The following is a 19,273-nucleotide window of genomic DNA, read 5'->3' on the forward strand; positions in this document are numbered from 1 at the left end:
CGAAAAATGAATCAGACTATTTAAATGTTGAGCAAGCAATCTCATTGGCTGCAGAATCAGCAAAGGCCAATCAGCGCGTTCCACGTGGTTGTGGTAGCTTGCAGATAGGACCTATCAAACATCTTTAATGACTGAACTATATTACTAGGTCCAATAGGATTTTAGAGCTGTATCTATTAAAAACCAATAACATAAACACACGATTTTAGCACAACTGTTAAAATGAATATTCCACCACCCCCAAGAGAATCAAAAGAATCATAATTAAAAAAGGAACAAACACAATGTCTTTCAACAGCAAAATTGAACAAGTTTTCTGAATGAATGATGTTTGCGGTGGCCGTAAAGCACTAGATCAGAGAGAAACAGCTGGTGGTTGAGGGGCAGGAGTGCTGCAGATGCATGTTAATCGAAGAGCTCGCAGCGCACCGTCACACAGGAAGCAGTTCATTAGGACTCGAGTGCTTTTACATGTTCAACATGCTCGTTTCTGCAAGCACCAACAGATGAGCTAATATGTATGCAGGATGGAAACAAAACAGCACAGTTGTCAAGGTACATGGACGACGAGCAAGCGTAAGAGAGGGAGAGCGAGATGTTAAACTGGGCATCTTTACACCCCTCACATAATCTACAGGCCACCCCAAATCTGTCCACTTTTTTAAAAAGTGACATTTGTCCAGGGGTTATGTGAAAAAGATACATTGATTGGTGACATTTTCCACAAATTGGGGTTTCCACAGAAGTCTTCACATTCTTGACCGTATTCAACAATTTTTATATAATTTGGTATCGGTGTATATTTAATCAGAGTAAAAATGAAATATATTAGAAATTATTCAATTCTATTAGTTTAATTACAAAATTGAATTGCCAAACATTTTTGTATCTCTGTATGTCAAATTTGTTTAGTGCATGATTTTACCTCCATTAGAGGTTAAAAAAAAAAAAAGTAACATTCTTTGAATTGGGACACTGGGTGAGTGACTACATTTGAGCCCTTTCTACAAATTACCTTGACGGGAATTTCACACAAATTATTGCATTTAATGCCTTTGTCAAGCTTTGTCAAACACTGTTACTTGCTACAGTTATTGTAAGAAAATTGTGTGCCTGTTGTTTAATAATAATAATAAAAAAATTGACAAGGTTGTCAGATTTTGGAACTGACAAGCAGTTACTGGCCAATAATCTCAATCTCATCATGGCCAAATATCAGTCAGTTTGGGAAAATCGTAATTTTATCTGTGTATATTACTATAAAATAAGAATCAAACAAATTAAGGTTTTTAAACTGTGAGATCCCATATTTTGGTAACAGGGTTTCAACTATAAAACCGCTAATATAACATTTTAATTCCTAGAAGTTGACAGTCAAAAGTTTCTAAAGTTTAAGCACTGATTTTCACTGATTGTTTGTTGAAAGAATTTCAGGCCCTGTTTTTATACGCCGTTCGTGGGATTAAACTGTGAATTGAAGTGCTTTCTAATGTTCAACCCTCTTTGTTCTTAAGCATACATGGAGCATGAATACTAAATGTGCTCTGTAAACATTACATATGACATTCATATAATATATGAACCATTTGCAATGTTTGAATGCCACATTGAGGCCTGCTGGTGCTAAAGGGAGGGAGAGACGCTGGAAGAGATAAATAGAAGGCGGGTATTTCACTTGCTCTGAAATATGAGTTACGAGTAATATCCTGAAGTGCAATTAATTGAGTCCTATGGCTGACAGCAGACTAAATCTGCCATGATGAAGCTGTACCCAGGAGACACCGGAGCAAATAGTTCATACACTTAATACAGAGACCTGACAGAGCAGGACACTATCTGTTTTGTTAAGCGGGATTCAATGCTTTAAGAATATTAATTTCTCTTTTGTGAATGTTGGGTGCTTTTTATTTTATTTTCATATTATTTGTACAAATATTTGTAATGAACTTGTTCCTAAATAAGGCACATTTTATAATGAGCATTGAAAAGTATGTTATTCCACATTTGGACAAGATGTGCTCCTCAATGTGCAAACCATTTTTATATTTTATCTTACTGATTTGTATATATTAGGTGTTGTACCCCTAACTGAAAACATTCAAATATTTAAAGTTGTATTCAAGGCAGCCGTTTAAATGTTACATTCTCCTCCTTATATCGGTATTTCAGTAAATGAGTAACTGTTTCCAGCGATGAGGTCAACCCTATGCATCTTTGGCTCTTTTGCCCCACATGTAGAATACTGTAACTAGATGGATGGGGAGGTGAGGGTGGTCCTCCTCTGGGACCTCCTCCTCACCAACACACTCCATATTTAACACTGCTCCCCTTCCTATAACCACGGTCTCATTTATTCTCTCGAAACACAAACCACTGCCTCATCCTTGATTATTCACTCTCGTTATATCACTGCACGATACCAATTAGTGGGTTGAAGAAAATGTACCACTGAATATGATTGGTATATTGAAGTACAGTGTGTTCAGACAGAACCATACGAAACCTGCACACTCTCCACGCTGATTGTTGGAACATGTACGTAACTCTCTGAAATGACGCCCGTTGAGTGTGACTGCAATGTTTTGAGTTCAGTTTGCTCCTTAATTACATTTTCACCTCACCTCCCTTCTTCACTCGCTCTCTCCCTCCACCACTCCACACTTCTCTTAATCGGCTTGTAAAATGATGTCACCTTCCTTTGTGTTCAGCAGTTTTCTGTTAGCGCCACTTGTCTTGATTAATCAAAAAAGGCACGGGTCATCGTAATGGCCCAACATAGAGGTGGAACCTGAGAAAGCGCAAAAAGCTTTTAGCCCGACGAGTGGGATCTCGGCAAGGACAATCAAACCTAATGAAATCAGCTGTCACTGCTAAGCTTGCAAAACTGTGAAGTCCGACTTGGGAGAGAAGCACGGGCTAATTAGATTTTTGCCGGCTGTAATGGATAAATGTGGTGAGGTTCGGGAGCTCGGGGAGGGGTGGAGCGGACAACAGACTTCATACACAAACTCCCCAGGTGGGGCGGCTGCCAGACTTTGTAAGCTGATTGCACAGACACCTTTCCTCTTTCAGCTTGATAGAACTTCTAGATAAAGAAGTGTGGAGATAAAGTGATGATCGGTGCATCGAAGAGAGGACGGGATCATTATGATCTTGGATTTTTTTCTTCCTGAACAAAGCAAAGCATTCCTTAGCCAACTGATCGGATACGCTCTTCGATAGTTTGTTACATTAGTTTGTTGTTTACACTGAATAAGTAATTTAAGACCATGACATATATTTTTATGGCTGAATATGTCCCTTCATATTTCAAAATTAAAACATGCATTTGTGGATCAATAGTTCAAAGCTTGCTCAACAGAAGAATATATGATTCATTTTACAGCCCTAAACTGAATTATTAAAGCAACTATATTGAAGATGTTTTTTCCCTTTAAGATAAGATATTAAAGTGAAATGCAAGGCTGTTTTTTTCCTGTTGTGGTGTGCTGATCACTGCTCATGAAGTGCAGAACAGCCTAAAACTGTGTCAGAACGATTACGGCCCCATCGTAGAGAGCCTAATTTGCACCTCATATTAGCCTCTGCATTATGGGGGAAAGGTCTGATCTTCCTGTTTCCTGGTTCTGCTCATTGCTCTAAAGGTCAGGGGCGTTGTGACGGAGCTCTAACAGTAATCCCTGCTGTAACACTCGCATTAGTGACGCCTCAACTCAAGGCACAGGCCGGTAAAGCAGGCTATATGGAATTCTACTGGAAGCAGGCCTCCACACTGCAACTAAAATGGTCGCAAATGCGACAAAATATTGCTAAAGTAGTTTATAACATTTCAGTTGTCTCATTTAAAAGGAGTTAGGAACTGGAATTTATAATTAAAGATACATATTAATAACAGAGTTTTGTTGTGACAAATGGTATTCATTCTAAAAAGAAAATCGAACATTCCACAAAAATCACTGATCTATATAAATGACTGGATTGCTCATGACATCATAAAAAGTGAAGCCACGGCGCCGCCATATTGGTATTCCCACACGTTCAATTCAATCAATAGGAAATCATCTGATTTTAATGAGGAAACATTACCTAACGAGTCAGCGTTTTTATATCTGAAGTCGCAACACAAACGTCCTAAACATTTAAATGGTTATTTGTTTAAAGTTGGGAATTTCCCCGGCTTAAGTTATGTTCATCTTCATTACAGTCGCGAAATATCAAAACAGCTGACGGACAAGACACCTCAGCATTTGTATTACAATTGTCAAAATGTTTTGTAAGGCATGAAAATAAAATTTTATTTGTCATGTACTGTTACTCACTGTAGTTATTTAATTATATTGTGTTATATAGGCCTAATACTGTTTTTATTTGTATATACAGTAAATAACAGTTTTTTTATTAACAGCATGCATTTCGAAGCAGTAAAGATAACGACTTAAATGTTGGTTAAATAAATAACTAGCTCAATTTACACAAATAACACTTAATTCATATGCAAACTGAACGCAATGAGCAATCCAGTAATTTATACAGATCAGTGGGTCTGACTGAAAAAAAAAAAAAATTACAATGTTTTTGCGTTCTCTGACAAAGGTTTCGCATTTCCTAGAGAAACTTTGTGTTCACTCACATGTCTATTTAGGGGCTCCATAATGTTGAATTCGTTGCAAGTGAAACTTTAGGACTCAGCCCACCCCTCTCTCCAAACCGCCAGAAATATTCTTACAAAAAAAGGGACCTTTATATTGGCTCCCTTAGTCAATTTTTAGGCCTGATTGTAAGTGTTTAAAAGTGCAGCAAAACGGATCTCTGTAAGATTTCAAGATCAGTGCTTTTCAGTTGGTGGGTCGCCATTGTTACTTTTGCACAAGAAAAAAAATACAGGTTTGTGTGTGCAAAACAACTGATCTAGTTTCAAGACCGTTTTCTCGAGTCATGAGTTACTTGATGTCTCGCAAGATTTGACAACAGCATGCTCTATTCTGTCTCCAGATGTCGGCCAACAAAATAACAATTGATGTATTTCTCAGTCTAGTCTAAGGCTGCCTTGTCTTTGATCTGCAGGTTTTGTAGATCTGACCTGGAGTTGAAAGTTCCAGACTTTGAAACATGAGATGGGCCACAGATTTAGGGTGAAGTAGTGTCTGATTCAACCAGAGAAACCTACAATCACCCGGGGATGACCTCTTTACACTGCGAATGAACCCTGGTGCCGCCCCAAAGAAGAAGAAAAAAAAATCATCTACTCTGCAAACGCTTCAGTAGTGCTCTGTTACAGAGCCGCTGTCAGAGCCAGAAGAAAAATTGAAGTCTCTTTATTTGCAGACTGTGAAATTGGCTATATAGGGGAAAAACATTTTGCTCATTTTCAGCGGAGCACTTTGCAGCCCATTTCCACTGCATCTTCTGTAAACATATGTATTTATTCACCTTCCCCCAGACCCACATTTCAATAAGATGTACGGCAGCGGGTCTTTAATTCGCCGTCAGACGTGTTGATAATAGGTCCCATTTATCAAACACAACTTTTGGCCAGATTTGGGAGGCTAGCTTGGAGGGAAGGAGGGAAAGACAGATGGAACAGGGAGAAGAATGAAACTGTATGAGTGTGTGCAGAAGCGCTGTAAAGCGCAAATAGATCTCGGGGAACGGAAGCATGAAAGGCACATGAAAACATCAGTTTGTAATCTCACTCCTGAAAGAGTTGGACATCTTCAAAGGGACCCAATGAGATGTAAGGCAAGTTCAGGGATTTACTCTGGTAGTTTTGTTGGGATTCGGCCCCAGGAGACAGGGGGGCCTCTGGACCATATGTACAGCACATGGCCGGTTGCATCTTCCCAGCTGTGGCCATTTTTACTTTTCATTCAAATGCCGAATGACTCATGTCATGTCTTTATTTCGAGTTTTGTAGTTATACATGTAGTTTAAATACAGAATGTGTAACTTCTTACCTTGTACAGCTGAGTTCTCCTGCTGGTTGCCATTATGTTCAGACTTCACCTCTGGTATCACTGCCTCTAAAACCAAATAATTCACACAATTAGAGCTCTCGCTACACATACTTTATCCATTGTCTCAAATAAATATATTTACAAACATTATATAGTTAATCATTTTTGATGGAGTTGCACCATCTGACATTTTACAACCTGATAGATTTATTTAGATAGAAATATTTTCTGTTTTATTTTTTTCTGGATGTTTCAGTACATTGGTTGTACCCAAGCGTGCCGCACAAGCCCTGAAAAGTGAAGCCAAAACGTCTCGATCGCCCCCCGGTGACTGGTCCTAGTATAGGTCATAAGCCCCGCCTCCCCATGTTATTCAACGGGACGCGAGACCAACTAAACAATTAAATTACACTTCAAATATCTTTTTTCCAAAGGTGGTTTCTTTCATTTGCTGTCGTTTTTATCACGCTGATGTAAGTTCTAGTATCTGTTTCCAAAATAAGTTGGTTTTTAGTTAGTTACGTGATGCGGTGGTGTAACGTCATGATTGACAGCTGTGATTGACAGGTTCTCCGAGCGAAGTAGTCACTGAAGCACCAACGGACATTTTTTTCGGGATCTTCGGAGGACTGAGGAGATTGTATTTGCTTTATTTTAACAAGCCTCTTGTCGTACTGCAATCAATTTTTAAAAAAGTGTGCAGAATCCACTCTCCCTGAGTGCATTCTGCGAGAGTGAGGGCGGAGCGTTGATCTCGCGGCTTTACTTCCTGCTCACTACTGCGCAGGTCTGGTCCCGAAATCGCTACTGCGCAGACTCAAGTTCCAATATGTCAGCGCCATATCGGGACTCTGGCGGCTTCAGTTCTCACCAATGGAAGAGAGCGAAGGGGCGTCGTCCATATTTTTTTACAGTCTATGGTTGTACCACATGACTTTGATTTGGTGTTCAAAATCTCAAATATTTATAAGCTTCACAGCTATTTTTTACTAAGATTTGTTTTTTTTTATCTTTACTTTATGCTCCCCAGTAATATAAACATGAATTTTGAAAATTGTAAAGCACCTATTTATACATTTAAAAGTGGGGAATCATGTCATTGGACTTAAAGTCCCCGTGAACCGGAAGTTGCAAACGACTTTTCTCCAGTGTTGTGACGTATTTCCCAGTGAAACGGAATATTGAACAGAGGGCAGGGTTTTACTCTAGCGCTCCTCCTCTCCATCTCTGCTCATTACAGACTAACGGTTTGAGGGGAGTGGTTAAGCGTTGCCCAAACCAATTCCTCAAACCTACGTCATCAGAGAAGGTCCTCCAATGCAGAGGGGAGGGGCATTTTCAGATTTTGATTAAAGATTACCATGGTAAAAAATTTTTTTTTTTAAATATTTTCTTGCACGGATTAATTGTTCACCACAAGACTAGTAATATGCGCTAAAAAAGTAAATAGGGTCAATTTTGATTTCATGGGGACTTTAAAGTAAACATGAAAAAGCGTTGGCGACCCATTTTAATTCTGTAATACTATATACTGAGTTAAACCTGATATTCAGCAAGAACAAAATGTAGGTTGATTTTATCCATTAGGAATTAATTAGATGGTAAAAGAAATAAATATATTTACAAACATTATATAGTTAATCATTTTTGATGTTGTTTGAGTTGCACCATCTGACATTTTACAACCTGATAGATTTATTTAGATAGAAATATTTTCTGTTTTTTTTTTCTGCATGTTTCTGTACATTGGTTGTACCACATGACTTTGATTTGGCGTTCAAAATTTCAAATATTTATAAGCTTCACAGCTATTTTTTACTAAGGTTTTTTTTAAATGCCTTTTTTATGCGGAATTAATTAGATGGTAAAAGAAATCAGAGGTGGAAAAAGTTAAATATTAAAAATGCAATACTATTCAAATTTTGGGTGACTTTTTTTTGTGTGAAACAAATTATACTGTTATTCAGCAAGGTTACATTAAATTGATCAATTCTTCACAGTTTCTTGAGCATCAAATCGGCATATAATGATTTCTGAAGGATCATGTGACACTGAAGACTGGAGTAAAACTCAGCTTTGATCACTGGAATAAATTAATTTAAATTTCAAAGAGCATTCAATATTCAAATAAAGTTATTTTAGATTGTATTAATATTTCACAATATATATATATTTTTTTATCAAATAAATGCAGCCTTGGTGAGCATAGACTTTTTAAAAACCTTACCAAGCCCTAACCTTTGAATGGTAGTGTGTATTAGTAAATATATTAAAGTAAATAGATTTTATTTCATGTTGTCTACCTAGTTCAGTTTAGTTTAACTGCATTTGGAAATAATCTCCACAACAAAGGCAGCGTCGCACAGATAAACAAACGAGGAAGTAGCGTTATCTGAGGAGAGATGTGACGTAACAGCAGACGTACACAATAGGATCTTTTTCTAGCATTGCCCGCAGATGAAAGGCAAAAACAAAAGGCATTTCTCCTAATGAATTCCCGTCTAATCAGCCTTGGCCTAATAATTGCCCCAGCACTCAAGAAAATACTTGCAGATGTCTTGCAAATGTTTTGTTTTTTTCTCGATTCAAATTCTGCTTCTGTTAAGATATTCACAATTAAACAAGTGTAATCAAAACAACAGCAAGCGATTAGGAAAATGGTTTGGCCTCGATAAGTGCGCGCATTTAAAGCGTTTATGATAAACATCAGACTCCATTTCCTCAGCTGAGATTATGACGCTAATGCATCGCTAATAGTTATGACTGAGACGGAAATACCAATATCAGCACCAATTAACAAAATATGAGAAAGAACATAAGGTTGAATGAAATATTGATGGACAAACAGATAAAATATCTGAATAGGCAGATCTTTAAAGATAGTGTGAGAGAGAATCACAGGATAGACTGTAAAGAGGCCTATGTCTGTGTATGTATGTCCACATGTCCAAACAAGGTGTGACACAAGTTTCCAGTGTTAAGTCAATATTCTGTTGTCAATGTATTACAACATAATCACAGCCAAATATAACACGTGATGGTAGAAAACAGGGCTTCACATGATGGTAGAATGGTAGAAAACAGGGCTTGATATTAACTTCAAAAGTGTAGACATTTATGCGCAATAAGCAGCGAAAAATAACTCAATTTAGTACTGAGAGGAGGCTTTATGTGTGTGCACTTTGGGTGGAAGCACAAAATCTGCAGGAATGAGTAAAATGATGCGCACCACGCGCAATCCTACACCGAAATCCAAGCCCCGTAACAGAAACAATATTCATCCGGAGCAAATGAAAGAAGTGAGTGAGGGGAGGCGGGTTTGTGTGTAACTCTCTGTCGGAGAGACGAGAGATGAGAAAGCGCAGCTGGTATCGTGCATCTGTTCTGTGGAAAATGAGTACTGGAAGCATTTCAGATATTTCGGTATCGATATGTATCGAAAAATCTATATTTTTGCCAACATTACATTGCACATAGTTTATTATTTCAGATGCCTTTTTAAAAGACTGCAATTGAAAAATGTGTATATTTTATATACAACATTCAACCTGCCAAAGTGGCTTGTAGGAGTGACTGCGTTACACGCCACTGCTGAAATCCATCCGCATTTGGTGGGGTGGTGGGTGTTAATGTCAAGCCCTGGTAGAAAACCTAAATTCTTATATGTGGGATGGCTACTCAATCCATAAAGCATTGATAACTAAACTAAATCACAAACAACTCTACCATATAGTCCACTGAATGAAAGTCATTCATTAAAAACATATTATTTTTAAAATATGTAAATGATATAAGTGTAGGGAAACTGTCTCAAATTGACATTTGCAATGCTTCATGGGAGTGGGCGGCCACTGCTGAGCTCTTTTGGCATGGTTCTCATCCATGATAACAGTGACTTCTTTGATTGGTGGATCTTTCTTTCAAGGTTCTGTGTAGTATGTTTTTTTTTTTTCACCTGGACAATTAAATGCTGTCCAATATTCCAACAATATTCGTAATTTAATGTTATATTGTAATAGGCCTATGTTAAAACCAAACAAGTGTTATAGCAAATATCATTGATTAACAATCTTTGAGATCATGGTAGAAAAAAATTAGACTTGTAGTTCAGGAATGTTTTTAACCTGTTGATCTCATAACTATATGGAGCTGGATTTTGGACCAGTGAGATTTCACTGTGGACTTGTCATTTATTGTCAAATCAAAAAGCAGAAGCCCACCGTTGAGACTCATGCGGAGACTCTCAGGAGATGTGGCCTGTTTGAGAGCCTGTTCCACCTGCTCTCTCCTCTTGGACTCAAACTCCAGAGCCTCCTGTAGTTTCCTCTTTGCCTTCTTTTCCTTCTTCAGACGCTTCTGAATAGTGGCTGAGGGAGACAAGAAAGAGGTTTGAACAAACATTCAAACGTAAAACACATCGCTCGTTCAGCATGGTGTCTGAAAACACACGGAGACGCCAGCGCAGACTCACATTCACACATTAGAGACTTGAAAGTGCTCATTAGCACTAGCAAAACAAAAACATATGGTGCGCTACGTGCAACAGCTTCCAGAAAGGATATGTAAAATTGCAAGGTTTTTAGATGTTCAAAGTAATAAACTAATGGAAATATGGCCTAGTTAGTGGTGTTTGCTAGGGCATCACTAATAGTATTACTCATATTCACTAACCCTACACTCTTAAAAAATTACGTTTTTTTTCATAGCGATGCAACAGAACAACCATTTTTGGTTCACCAAATAACCTTTCAGTTCTTAAAGGGATAGTTCACCCAAAAATGAAAATTCTGTCATTAATTACTCACCCTTTTTTTTTTCTAATCTATTTCTGAACTTTTTGAAGTGAGAAAGTGTCAGTTTCGTAACTGTCAATGGAGGGACAGAAAGCTCTCAGATTTCATCAAAAAGATCTTCATTTGTGTTCCAAAGATGAATGAAAGTCTTACGGCTTTGGAACGACACGAGGGTGAGTAATTAATTACAGAATTCCCTTTAAAATAACCTTCTTTTTTTTTTTTGTCTTGGTGTGAACAACATTTTAATAATCTGAAGAACTGGGTTTCAAGGTTCTTCATGGAACCATTGATGCCAATAGTGAATCTTTATTTTTAAGAGTCTAAGTACGAGTAATCTTACAAGTTTAACCTACAAATTCACAACACAACAGCTGTACACACACCAAACGTCAACACACAGCACAATGTTTTCACACAACACAATCTCTGAATATGTGCAAACATAATCAACTCTGTGTATATGTGGATTCACAGCAATTAACAGCCTTTTGAAACACTCAGACTCTGGCAGAAGACCTTTAAACAAGCTCCCGGCATGTTCGCTCGCTTACAGCGTTAAATGTATGTCCCTTCTTCCTCGCACCTCTAATTACTTGCCTTTGATTGGCCAAATCATCCACCATATAACAGTGCGCATTAAAATAACATGAAATGCTGTAACAGCCATGGCTAATAAATTATTGAGGTGTTTGTACATATTGTCAGAGTTGTTATCCAGCTGAATAATTGGCTTAATTTCTTGGCGCAAACGACAGGAGTTGAATTGGCAGTAAATCCACTAGTGACACGGTTTGGTTGCGATGTAAGGAGAGAATTGGCGGCACACACTCTGAGCTTTTTCTGAGTGTTCGCCATGCGTTAATGTGTTTACTAAAAGAAAATTATGATGATGATCGTAAGACCAATGCATTGTATTAGTGTATTACTGTATTAGTGAATACAGGATACGACTTCATTTAAAATTATTTCCTAAAATCATTTTAAAGATGATTTTACGCACTATTTTTAATGAATACACACATAATTAATTAATACCATTTAATTATTATAAATATTTGTTATAATTACATAATTTTATAAATATTTATTTATAAATAAGATATTTACTTAAAATAAGTCATATAATTACTATAGAAACTTCCATTAATTTTTCATTCTTTTTTTTTTTACGATTTCTATGACTGTGGGAACTCTGGACCTAAAATATAACTATTATATTAAGTAGTATATAGTGTAAAAAAAGATTTTTTTCAAAGTTTTAAATAAAACAAAGATTATTGTAGTGCGTTTCGCAAGAAAATGCTTTCTACTTCAAAATGTCACATTTAATTCAATGTTTTACTCGTCTCCTCTTTGTAGTTAATTTAGTGAAAATTGTTACACCAAATTTATTTCAGCATATGACGATGATGTTTAAATTATGCAGCAGCCTAACGTCCTCCAGTTTAATCAGGTGTGTGTACGTACCTCGGCTGTGCAGTTCAGAGGTGAGCTGTCTCTCCAGACTCTCTCTCATCTCTCTTTCTCTGTACAGCTCCATCTTTAACTCCTTGCGTTCCTGTTGCACGTGTTTCTCCTGCACACGGGCATTATCCACAGCCACCTTCAGAAGCCCCTGAGCCGCCAACAGAACACAAGACACAGTCGATTTTAATACACAGATAAACATTCACAGTTGCCTTAAGGAACATGCATACTGTATATCCTATAAAGCAGTGGTTCTCAACCAGGGGGCCGGGGCCCATTAGGGGTCCTCAGCAAACTTCCAAAGGGGTTGCAGGATAACTTTACTGTAACAAAACTTCAAACAATCAAGATGTAAACTGAAATCATATTTCTTTTTTTCCTCCTTAATGTTGGTTTTACTGAAGAACATTGTTTTATTTCATTGTTTTAAATCATTCACTGGCAATCTTGTCAGACGTGGTTCAGTATGAACTGACTTAATTTTGGACTAAATAATTCCTTACAAACATACGCAAACAAAACACACATTGGATGTACCTGGATGTTAGTGAGCAATGTCTCCACTGAAGAGAGGCCATCTGCAAACAGGAAGGGGGCGGGGAAGCCTGGAGGAAGAGTCTGAGTGCCCAGAGGAAGCTTCTCGAACCCTGGCTTCTGCATGGGCAAAGCTAACTGAGCCTCATCTGGCAAAACACAGAACATAATGTGTTGTGAATACTAGTCACACCAGTGATTTTATGACTGTCGACATTAACATGTTAACACATGTACCCAATTAAATTGTAAATTTGAATGCATGCATTAAAGCATTTACAAATTACATTTAATTTATTATACTTCAGTTTGGCATCATAACTGTTTTGCCGAATTTTTTGAGCAGGATGGCTAAAAGATGATATATATATGATATCATAGTATTTAATTTAAAGCTGGTAAACAACAATTATAAATTAATACCCATTTATTCTACATAATATTTACTAAATTAGAAATAAATTAGTTAAAAATGAACCATTATGAAAAAAAAAATATTGGAACATGATTTAAAAAAATAAACAGATTTATTTTTTAAACAGCAACTTCTTGATTCTGTAATCTTATAGTATTTTTCAATAATAAAGAAATTGTTAAAAGTAAAGGAAGTAAACACTATAACCAACAGTAATCTGGAAAAAGGCAGACGTTATAAAACTTCTTTGTATATCATTTCATATTTTTTACCAATAAAAAATTATTTATTAACAATAATTTATATACTGATGTGTAAATTTTATCGATATTTATCGGTTGACTACTACACTGTAAAAACTACTTTATGAAGTTGTAAATAAAACAGACATTTAAGTACGTTTTACAAGAAAATACAATTAATGTTCAAAATTTCACGTTTAATTCAGTGTTACTTGCCATTTCTTTGTTGTTGTTTGTGAAGCAATTTCTTAGTGAAAATTGTTTCTACACTGACACACAAAACAAATCAGTTTACTGCAAAACTTATTGCAATGAAATTTATAGATTTTTAAAGTAAATTGTCATTTCTGTCACCGAGCAGAATTACAAAGATTGTTTACGAACAGGTTTCTCAAATATTCCCCCCTCTCTACCATTGGCCAAACACACAGGTCCTCACACCAATGGTTGAGTTGTTGCTGTGTTGGTCAGATCCCTTAAACAAACAGAGCAATCTTTTAATGTTGCCACAGTTATAAAATCATCCTACAAACTGCCCACTTTTAGTCTCTGCATAACAAACTGGGATAGAAGAATGCACTTTAATCTCAAAAAATGATACTTCACCTTAAAGTGAGTTACATACAGCATACAAATTTGTTTCAAAGAGGATGAACTGGCTACGATCAAAGCGAGACTGTACACTCAGAACCAGTAAATGCGAATATCACTCAGCGGGGAAAATATAAACCGAGTGAGCACTTCGCCGTGTATTTCTGATGAAACAGAAAGCTCTAAACCTCCATATAGTTGTTAATCTCTTATTTTCACACACACAATCCATATTTTACCCACAAGCCCCAAAGGCAACCCCTCCCACCCACAGTGCCAAGCCACAAACTATAGCCCCACTGCACCAGCAATAACAGATAGAACTGGGGCTGAATAAGAAAGAGCGCGAGCAGTCATGATTCACCCCGGCTAATCTGGCCAGGGCCTCTCTCAGCGCACGTTGACACGGCCCATCCAGGGCTCCCTACGCAAGACAAATAGGACGGCTGGGGTGGGAATTGTGATGACAGTGTATCACGGGTCACATCGATTTCCCTGCCGCACGCTCTCCCGCGCCCCACCAGATAACCCTGCGCTGCTTTCTGCCCATTGTTCATACCCCACCTGTCCCACCAGCTATAAATTTTCCCCCTTCCTTACTCGCCACTGCAAAGGGCATTAAAGAAGAGAGGAGCCGAGAGAAAGAGGGGAAGAATTCGCCCTCCTCCTCCTCTCCTTACAGGTTGACAGTGTGTGATTAAGTTTTTGGTGCCGGCTGAAAGTGGCGAGCAGATGAAGGTCACGCAGATAGAGTGTGAAGAGGAAAGCGTGCGAGAGGAAGAAGGATAGGGTGAGAAAAGGGGTGAGCGGAAGGGGACGCTGGAGAGAGAGGTGTGAGGTGAACTGTGAGATAAAGCTGAGGTGAAGACTGCAGAAATGTTTAAAAGCGCAAGAGGGTGTGTGTTTATCAGTCACGGCCGTGCATCTGTTCCCCGTGTTCAATTACAGACAATGCAGGCTTTAAAGTCAACATGAGAATTTGGATTGTATGTTTCTGGTCTTATTGTGTACAATTCATCACTGCACATTATTCCAAAGAAAAATATGTCTTCATAATCATTCATTTAAACTGAAATGGCTGTAGTTTGTTCAGCTTGTCATGTCTCAGTCTTGTTCACAACAAGGAGAGAAAGGAGGTGGATGAATTATTAATGTGTAAACATGTCTGATATATTAATTGTATATATGGTCTTTAAAATGACGTAAAGATGTTTTGGAAGCCTGCTTTACCCACTTTGTATCTATACTTTGTTGGATATACTGTATAGTACATCCTACTTTACCTGCATACATACAAAACACAAAGCGATGTATATCTGCTATATAGGAAATTTCGGCTGATTGTTTATATCATTGCAAAATGTAGCAAATGTAAATAGCACAGCTCTATATAGAAAGTTAGATATTAATATATATCCAACTTTATTCGCATACATAGAGTACACTCACATAAAGCGATATATACTGTATAGTAAATTTCAACTGCCTGGTTTTTATTTCGTCACAAAATGTAATTATATTATTGCTCATCCCTTTTATACATGTGCATAAGTAATGTCCAACTTAATCTTCATACATGCAGTACACTTGCGTAGAGCGATATATATAATTTAGCAAATCTCAACTGCTTGATTACTTGCATCATTTCAAAATCTAACTATATTATCGCACAGCTCTAATCTGCTAAGTGCGACTATATGGAATGAAGACATCAAGATATACAGTATAAAGTTGCTTTGATACAATTTGAAAAAATATTATGAAAAGTGACTTTGCTTTACTTGTCAGTAAAACTTTCAGTATTTTTTAACAAATCTTTTAAATTAATGATTCGGTGACTGATTCATAATTCACAAAAAAGACTGACTTGTTGCCACCTACTGGTGTAATGATATAACTTGCAAAAAAAGGGTCACTGAACGAATCAGGAAACAAATCTTGAATTGAATGAAAAGATTTAAGTCAAAATCCTATCCTACATTCAGTTTTACTGAATAACATGGTCTTTCAACGTTTCTCACGTTTCGTTCAGCGTTTCTCACAGGTTCGCGTTTAAAGTCTGTGTAGAGAGAATGGTGTCGTCTTAGCGGCCCCTAATTTAATAACAAATGATCGTTGCGACGGAAGCGAATCAAACAAAACTAACTTTAGCTGGAAAATAACTTTATTAAAGAACCGCTATAAAGCCAAAACAATATCTGTTACCTTAAATTATACGTTTATCTCTGTAAAGCTGCTTTGAAACAATCTACATTGTTAAAAGCGCTATATAAATGAAGATGACTTGACTTGACTTCAGTGTTGTTTCATGAACGAGTTAAAATTCAACATTAACCTCTTTGTAGTTCTTCTTGGTAAGTAGATGACTGAAATTCAAGCTTAGGGAACTAAAAACTACACATCCCAGGTCAATGCGGCAGTAGAAAGGAGGTTAATGGCAGCAGGCTCTTGAAAGCCCTGCCCTCCTGCTGGCCCTTGCACACCTAATTGCAAGTCCCTTTTAAACGACAGATTTATCTTGCTGCGGCTGCTGATAGTGTTCACTTCAATTCATTTTATTCCATCCAGCAAAGAGGGTGGAAGAGCCCTCGGCCCATGACATTTACAAAGTGCCCCCGTTCTGTCTCTCCTCACTGTAATGTGCACGAGTAATGATACTGTGTGTGTGTGTGTGTGTGAGAGTGTGTGTGTGTGTTAGGCCAAGCACAATGGGATCTGTTTGTTTGTACATAGTGTGCGTATGTTTGTTGGATAAAAATGTCTTTTTGGTTCCCAGCAGAAGACAATACTGAATCATTTTTTGCAAATGTAAATATTTTTTAAAGATGTCAGTAACACAAATAATACCTGTCCCACCCAACAAAACGCATCCATCCACTCAACCCTACGAAACACCGCCTGGCGAGAGTACAAAGTGAACAAACAGATAAATAAATAAACTAACAAAAAGAAGGGAAGTGCTTTTTTCTTTTAACTGACCACTGCAATTAATAATTCATCTATCAGACCTTTTATTTGCTGTCCACTAAAAATAAAGACAATATGAAGTTTCTGGAAAAAGCTTTCTTACCAGTCAAAAACAAAGAAACTCAAGTACCACCATGGAAAACAATAAAAAAGAGGGACAAAAGCTTAGCTTTGAGATTTACACCAATTGGAAAGCTTGATTTAGCTTTCAAATATTTTTTTTTCCAAAGAAAATTATATATATAAAATACAATTTATAATAAAATAATATAATTTCTATACTTTTAACATTTATTTAGTGCGTCGACTTAGTCATCATCCATGTAAAGCGTTCTCGAATGTACTAGAACCTCATCAAATTTGAAAACGCTTTCTCCTCATGTCTCTTCCTCGAACTTTTCTTCTAAAGACGGTTTAAGCTTGACATAATGTCAGCCTTCCCAGAGACGGTGGATTCTGCCCCCCGTTCCATATGGATGAACAGATGCCGGGGACAGGAACGAGAGAAAGAAGCCTCTCTCCCTCAGCGCCTTTAACCCCAGTGTGCTTTTCTTGCCCCCACATATTTGTTAGTTTTTATTTTGTACATGTGTCGGAGGGGGACGTCTCTTGAATATTCAAAGGGATCCAATTAGGGGGTAATTTAGTGCGCATCTACGGCACAGTGTTTTTGTCAGGTATGCGCACATGATCGCACCCGCGCGCACACACTAATATAGGTTTGTTTACACAAAGATTTACATATGAAGATCAAGGCACACAGCTAATCACCATAATTGCCAGAGTAAATGTTAAAAGATGGGCAACAGCTAATTATTTGAGGTTGTTTTGAACTGTGAGGTCCTTTTTAGCACTATATTAATAATGTCGTGAGAGAGGAAATTAGTGACAAGTGTATATAATGGTGCATTCTGAGCAAAAAGTTGTAGCTGCTGACTTTACTATTCGCTTTGCCTTGTTTTGATGAAATCAGGTTAGGATGAGGGCTGTTCAGGTGTCTTATATTTCACCCCTAAATCAAAAACAAAAATAAGCATTTTAGTACCATTTAAGACTGTAGTGAATGGTAATGTTAATTTTAATGGCAATTAAGCACATTTACTCAATTCGTAATACTGTATTTTTTTCCGAATGTTTTAATTTTATTATTATTGATGTAAATCCTCATGAGATTAATGTAATTAGGTATAAAATATAAAGTAATATAAAATGTAGTTAATCATTTAATATGTAATATAATGATTTTATTTTACATTTAAATTAACATAAATACTAGTGCGATGTATAAGTACTTGAACATTTGAATAATATATTATTATTATTACTATTTGCATTTTAAGATTTCATTTACTTTTTTTCTTTTTAATTTGGAATCATAGCAATAAAAATTAGATTTTTTTTTTGCATCACTACAATGCGCTTTCGAGGGCAATATTTAATAAATAATGTAAGAATACAAAATATCATAATTGTCCTAAAATGAGCTTCATTATCATAATCGTTATCATTATCAGTCAGTCTCATTTTTCGATCACACAAGGTTAAATGAGCACAAAACATTTGTTCTGAACAGTTTGTGCCTCTGGTTGATTGGATGGCAAAATGATTGGATGGCAATGGTTAGAAGAGTTTGCATTAGTGATTAAGGGAAATCAGGAAGAAAAAGGAGAACACAGGAAAAATAAAACAAGAGTAAGTTAACAAATATGAGATTAAGAGAACAGGGCGAACAAGAGGAGATCAGACCTACTCGCCGAAGCTGATGGCACACAAACTCTGAAGGAGCGTAAGCCCGCTACAGAAAAAAAGCTTGAGAGAGACAGATCACCCCTCTGCCAGTTAGACATTTATTCCCAACAAGATGGCACTGTTTGACAGGAGGCACCAGGGGAGCCCTAAAGCATGGGAATCCAAACGCCAGGGTGGTATTTATAGCTGTGAGACACAGTCCAATCAGACCCAACTCACAGAGGAGTAACGCGACGGAAGAAACTCCTAGATGAACAACCTCACCAATTCACAAACATACAGTTACTGGACAGTCAATCCACACGACTACCTGCATTTTACATGGAAATAGGTAACCTAGTGTGCAGTAAAGGTCTGGTCTTTACAATTGTTTGGAGTTGAGTCTATGAGGGTGAAAAAGTTCCCCATGAAGATTTTTCAAGTTGTTCATGTGAATTCACAGTGCTGACCAATAGACAGACGTTTTTTTTTTTTTTTAAGGCAACATTTTCAACAAAAACTATTCACTGCACACAAGTAACCACCTACAACCCCTAGCAACTGCATAACAATGCATTT

The 19,273-nt window shown here is 37.2% G+C and overlaps 1 protein-coding gene and 1 long non-coding RNA gene across 2 annotated transcripts in view; one reads left to right on the forward strand and one right to left on the reverse strand.

Moving 5' to 3' along the window:
• Positions 1-6,103, forward strand: part of LOC308705859 — a 49,885-nt gene extending 43,782 nt beyond the window's left edge. Inside the window, exon 4 of the long non-coding RNA XR_014031967.1 lies at positions 5,065-6,103. This is a non-coding gene — a long non-coding RNA (uncharacterized lncRNA). The remainder of the gene's footprint in view (positions 1-5,064) is intronic.
• Positions 1-19,273, reverse strand: part of dacha (dachshund a) — a 150,774-nt gene that overhangs the window by 689 nt on the left and 130,812 nt on the right. Inside the window, exons 8-11 of the mRNA XM_081391133.1 lie at positions 12,755-12,900; positions 12,218-12,365; positions 10,175-10,321; positions 5,955-6,020 (exon numbers count right to left, since the gene is read on the reverse strand). Coding sequence (XP_081247259.1) covers positions 5,955-6,020; positions 10,175-10,321; positions 12,218-12,365; positions 12,755-12,900 — 507 coding nt within the window. The remainder of the gene's footprint in view (positions 1-5,954; positions 6,021-10,174; positions 10,322-12,217; positions 12,366-12,754; positions 12,901-19,273) is intronic.

This window comes from Scardinius erythrophthalmus, assembly GCF_964197995.2.
Source record: "Scardinius erythrophthalmus genome assembly, chromosome: 17".
NCBI lineage: Eukaryota > Metazoa > Chordata > Actinopteri > Cypriniformes > Leuciscidae > Scardinius > Scardinius erythrophthalmus.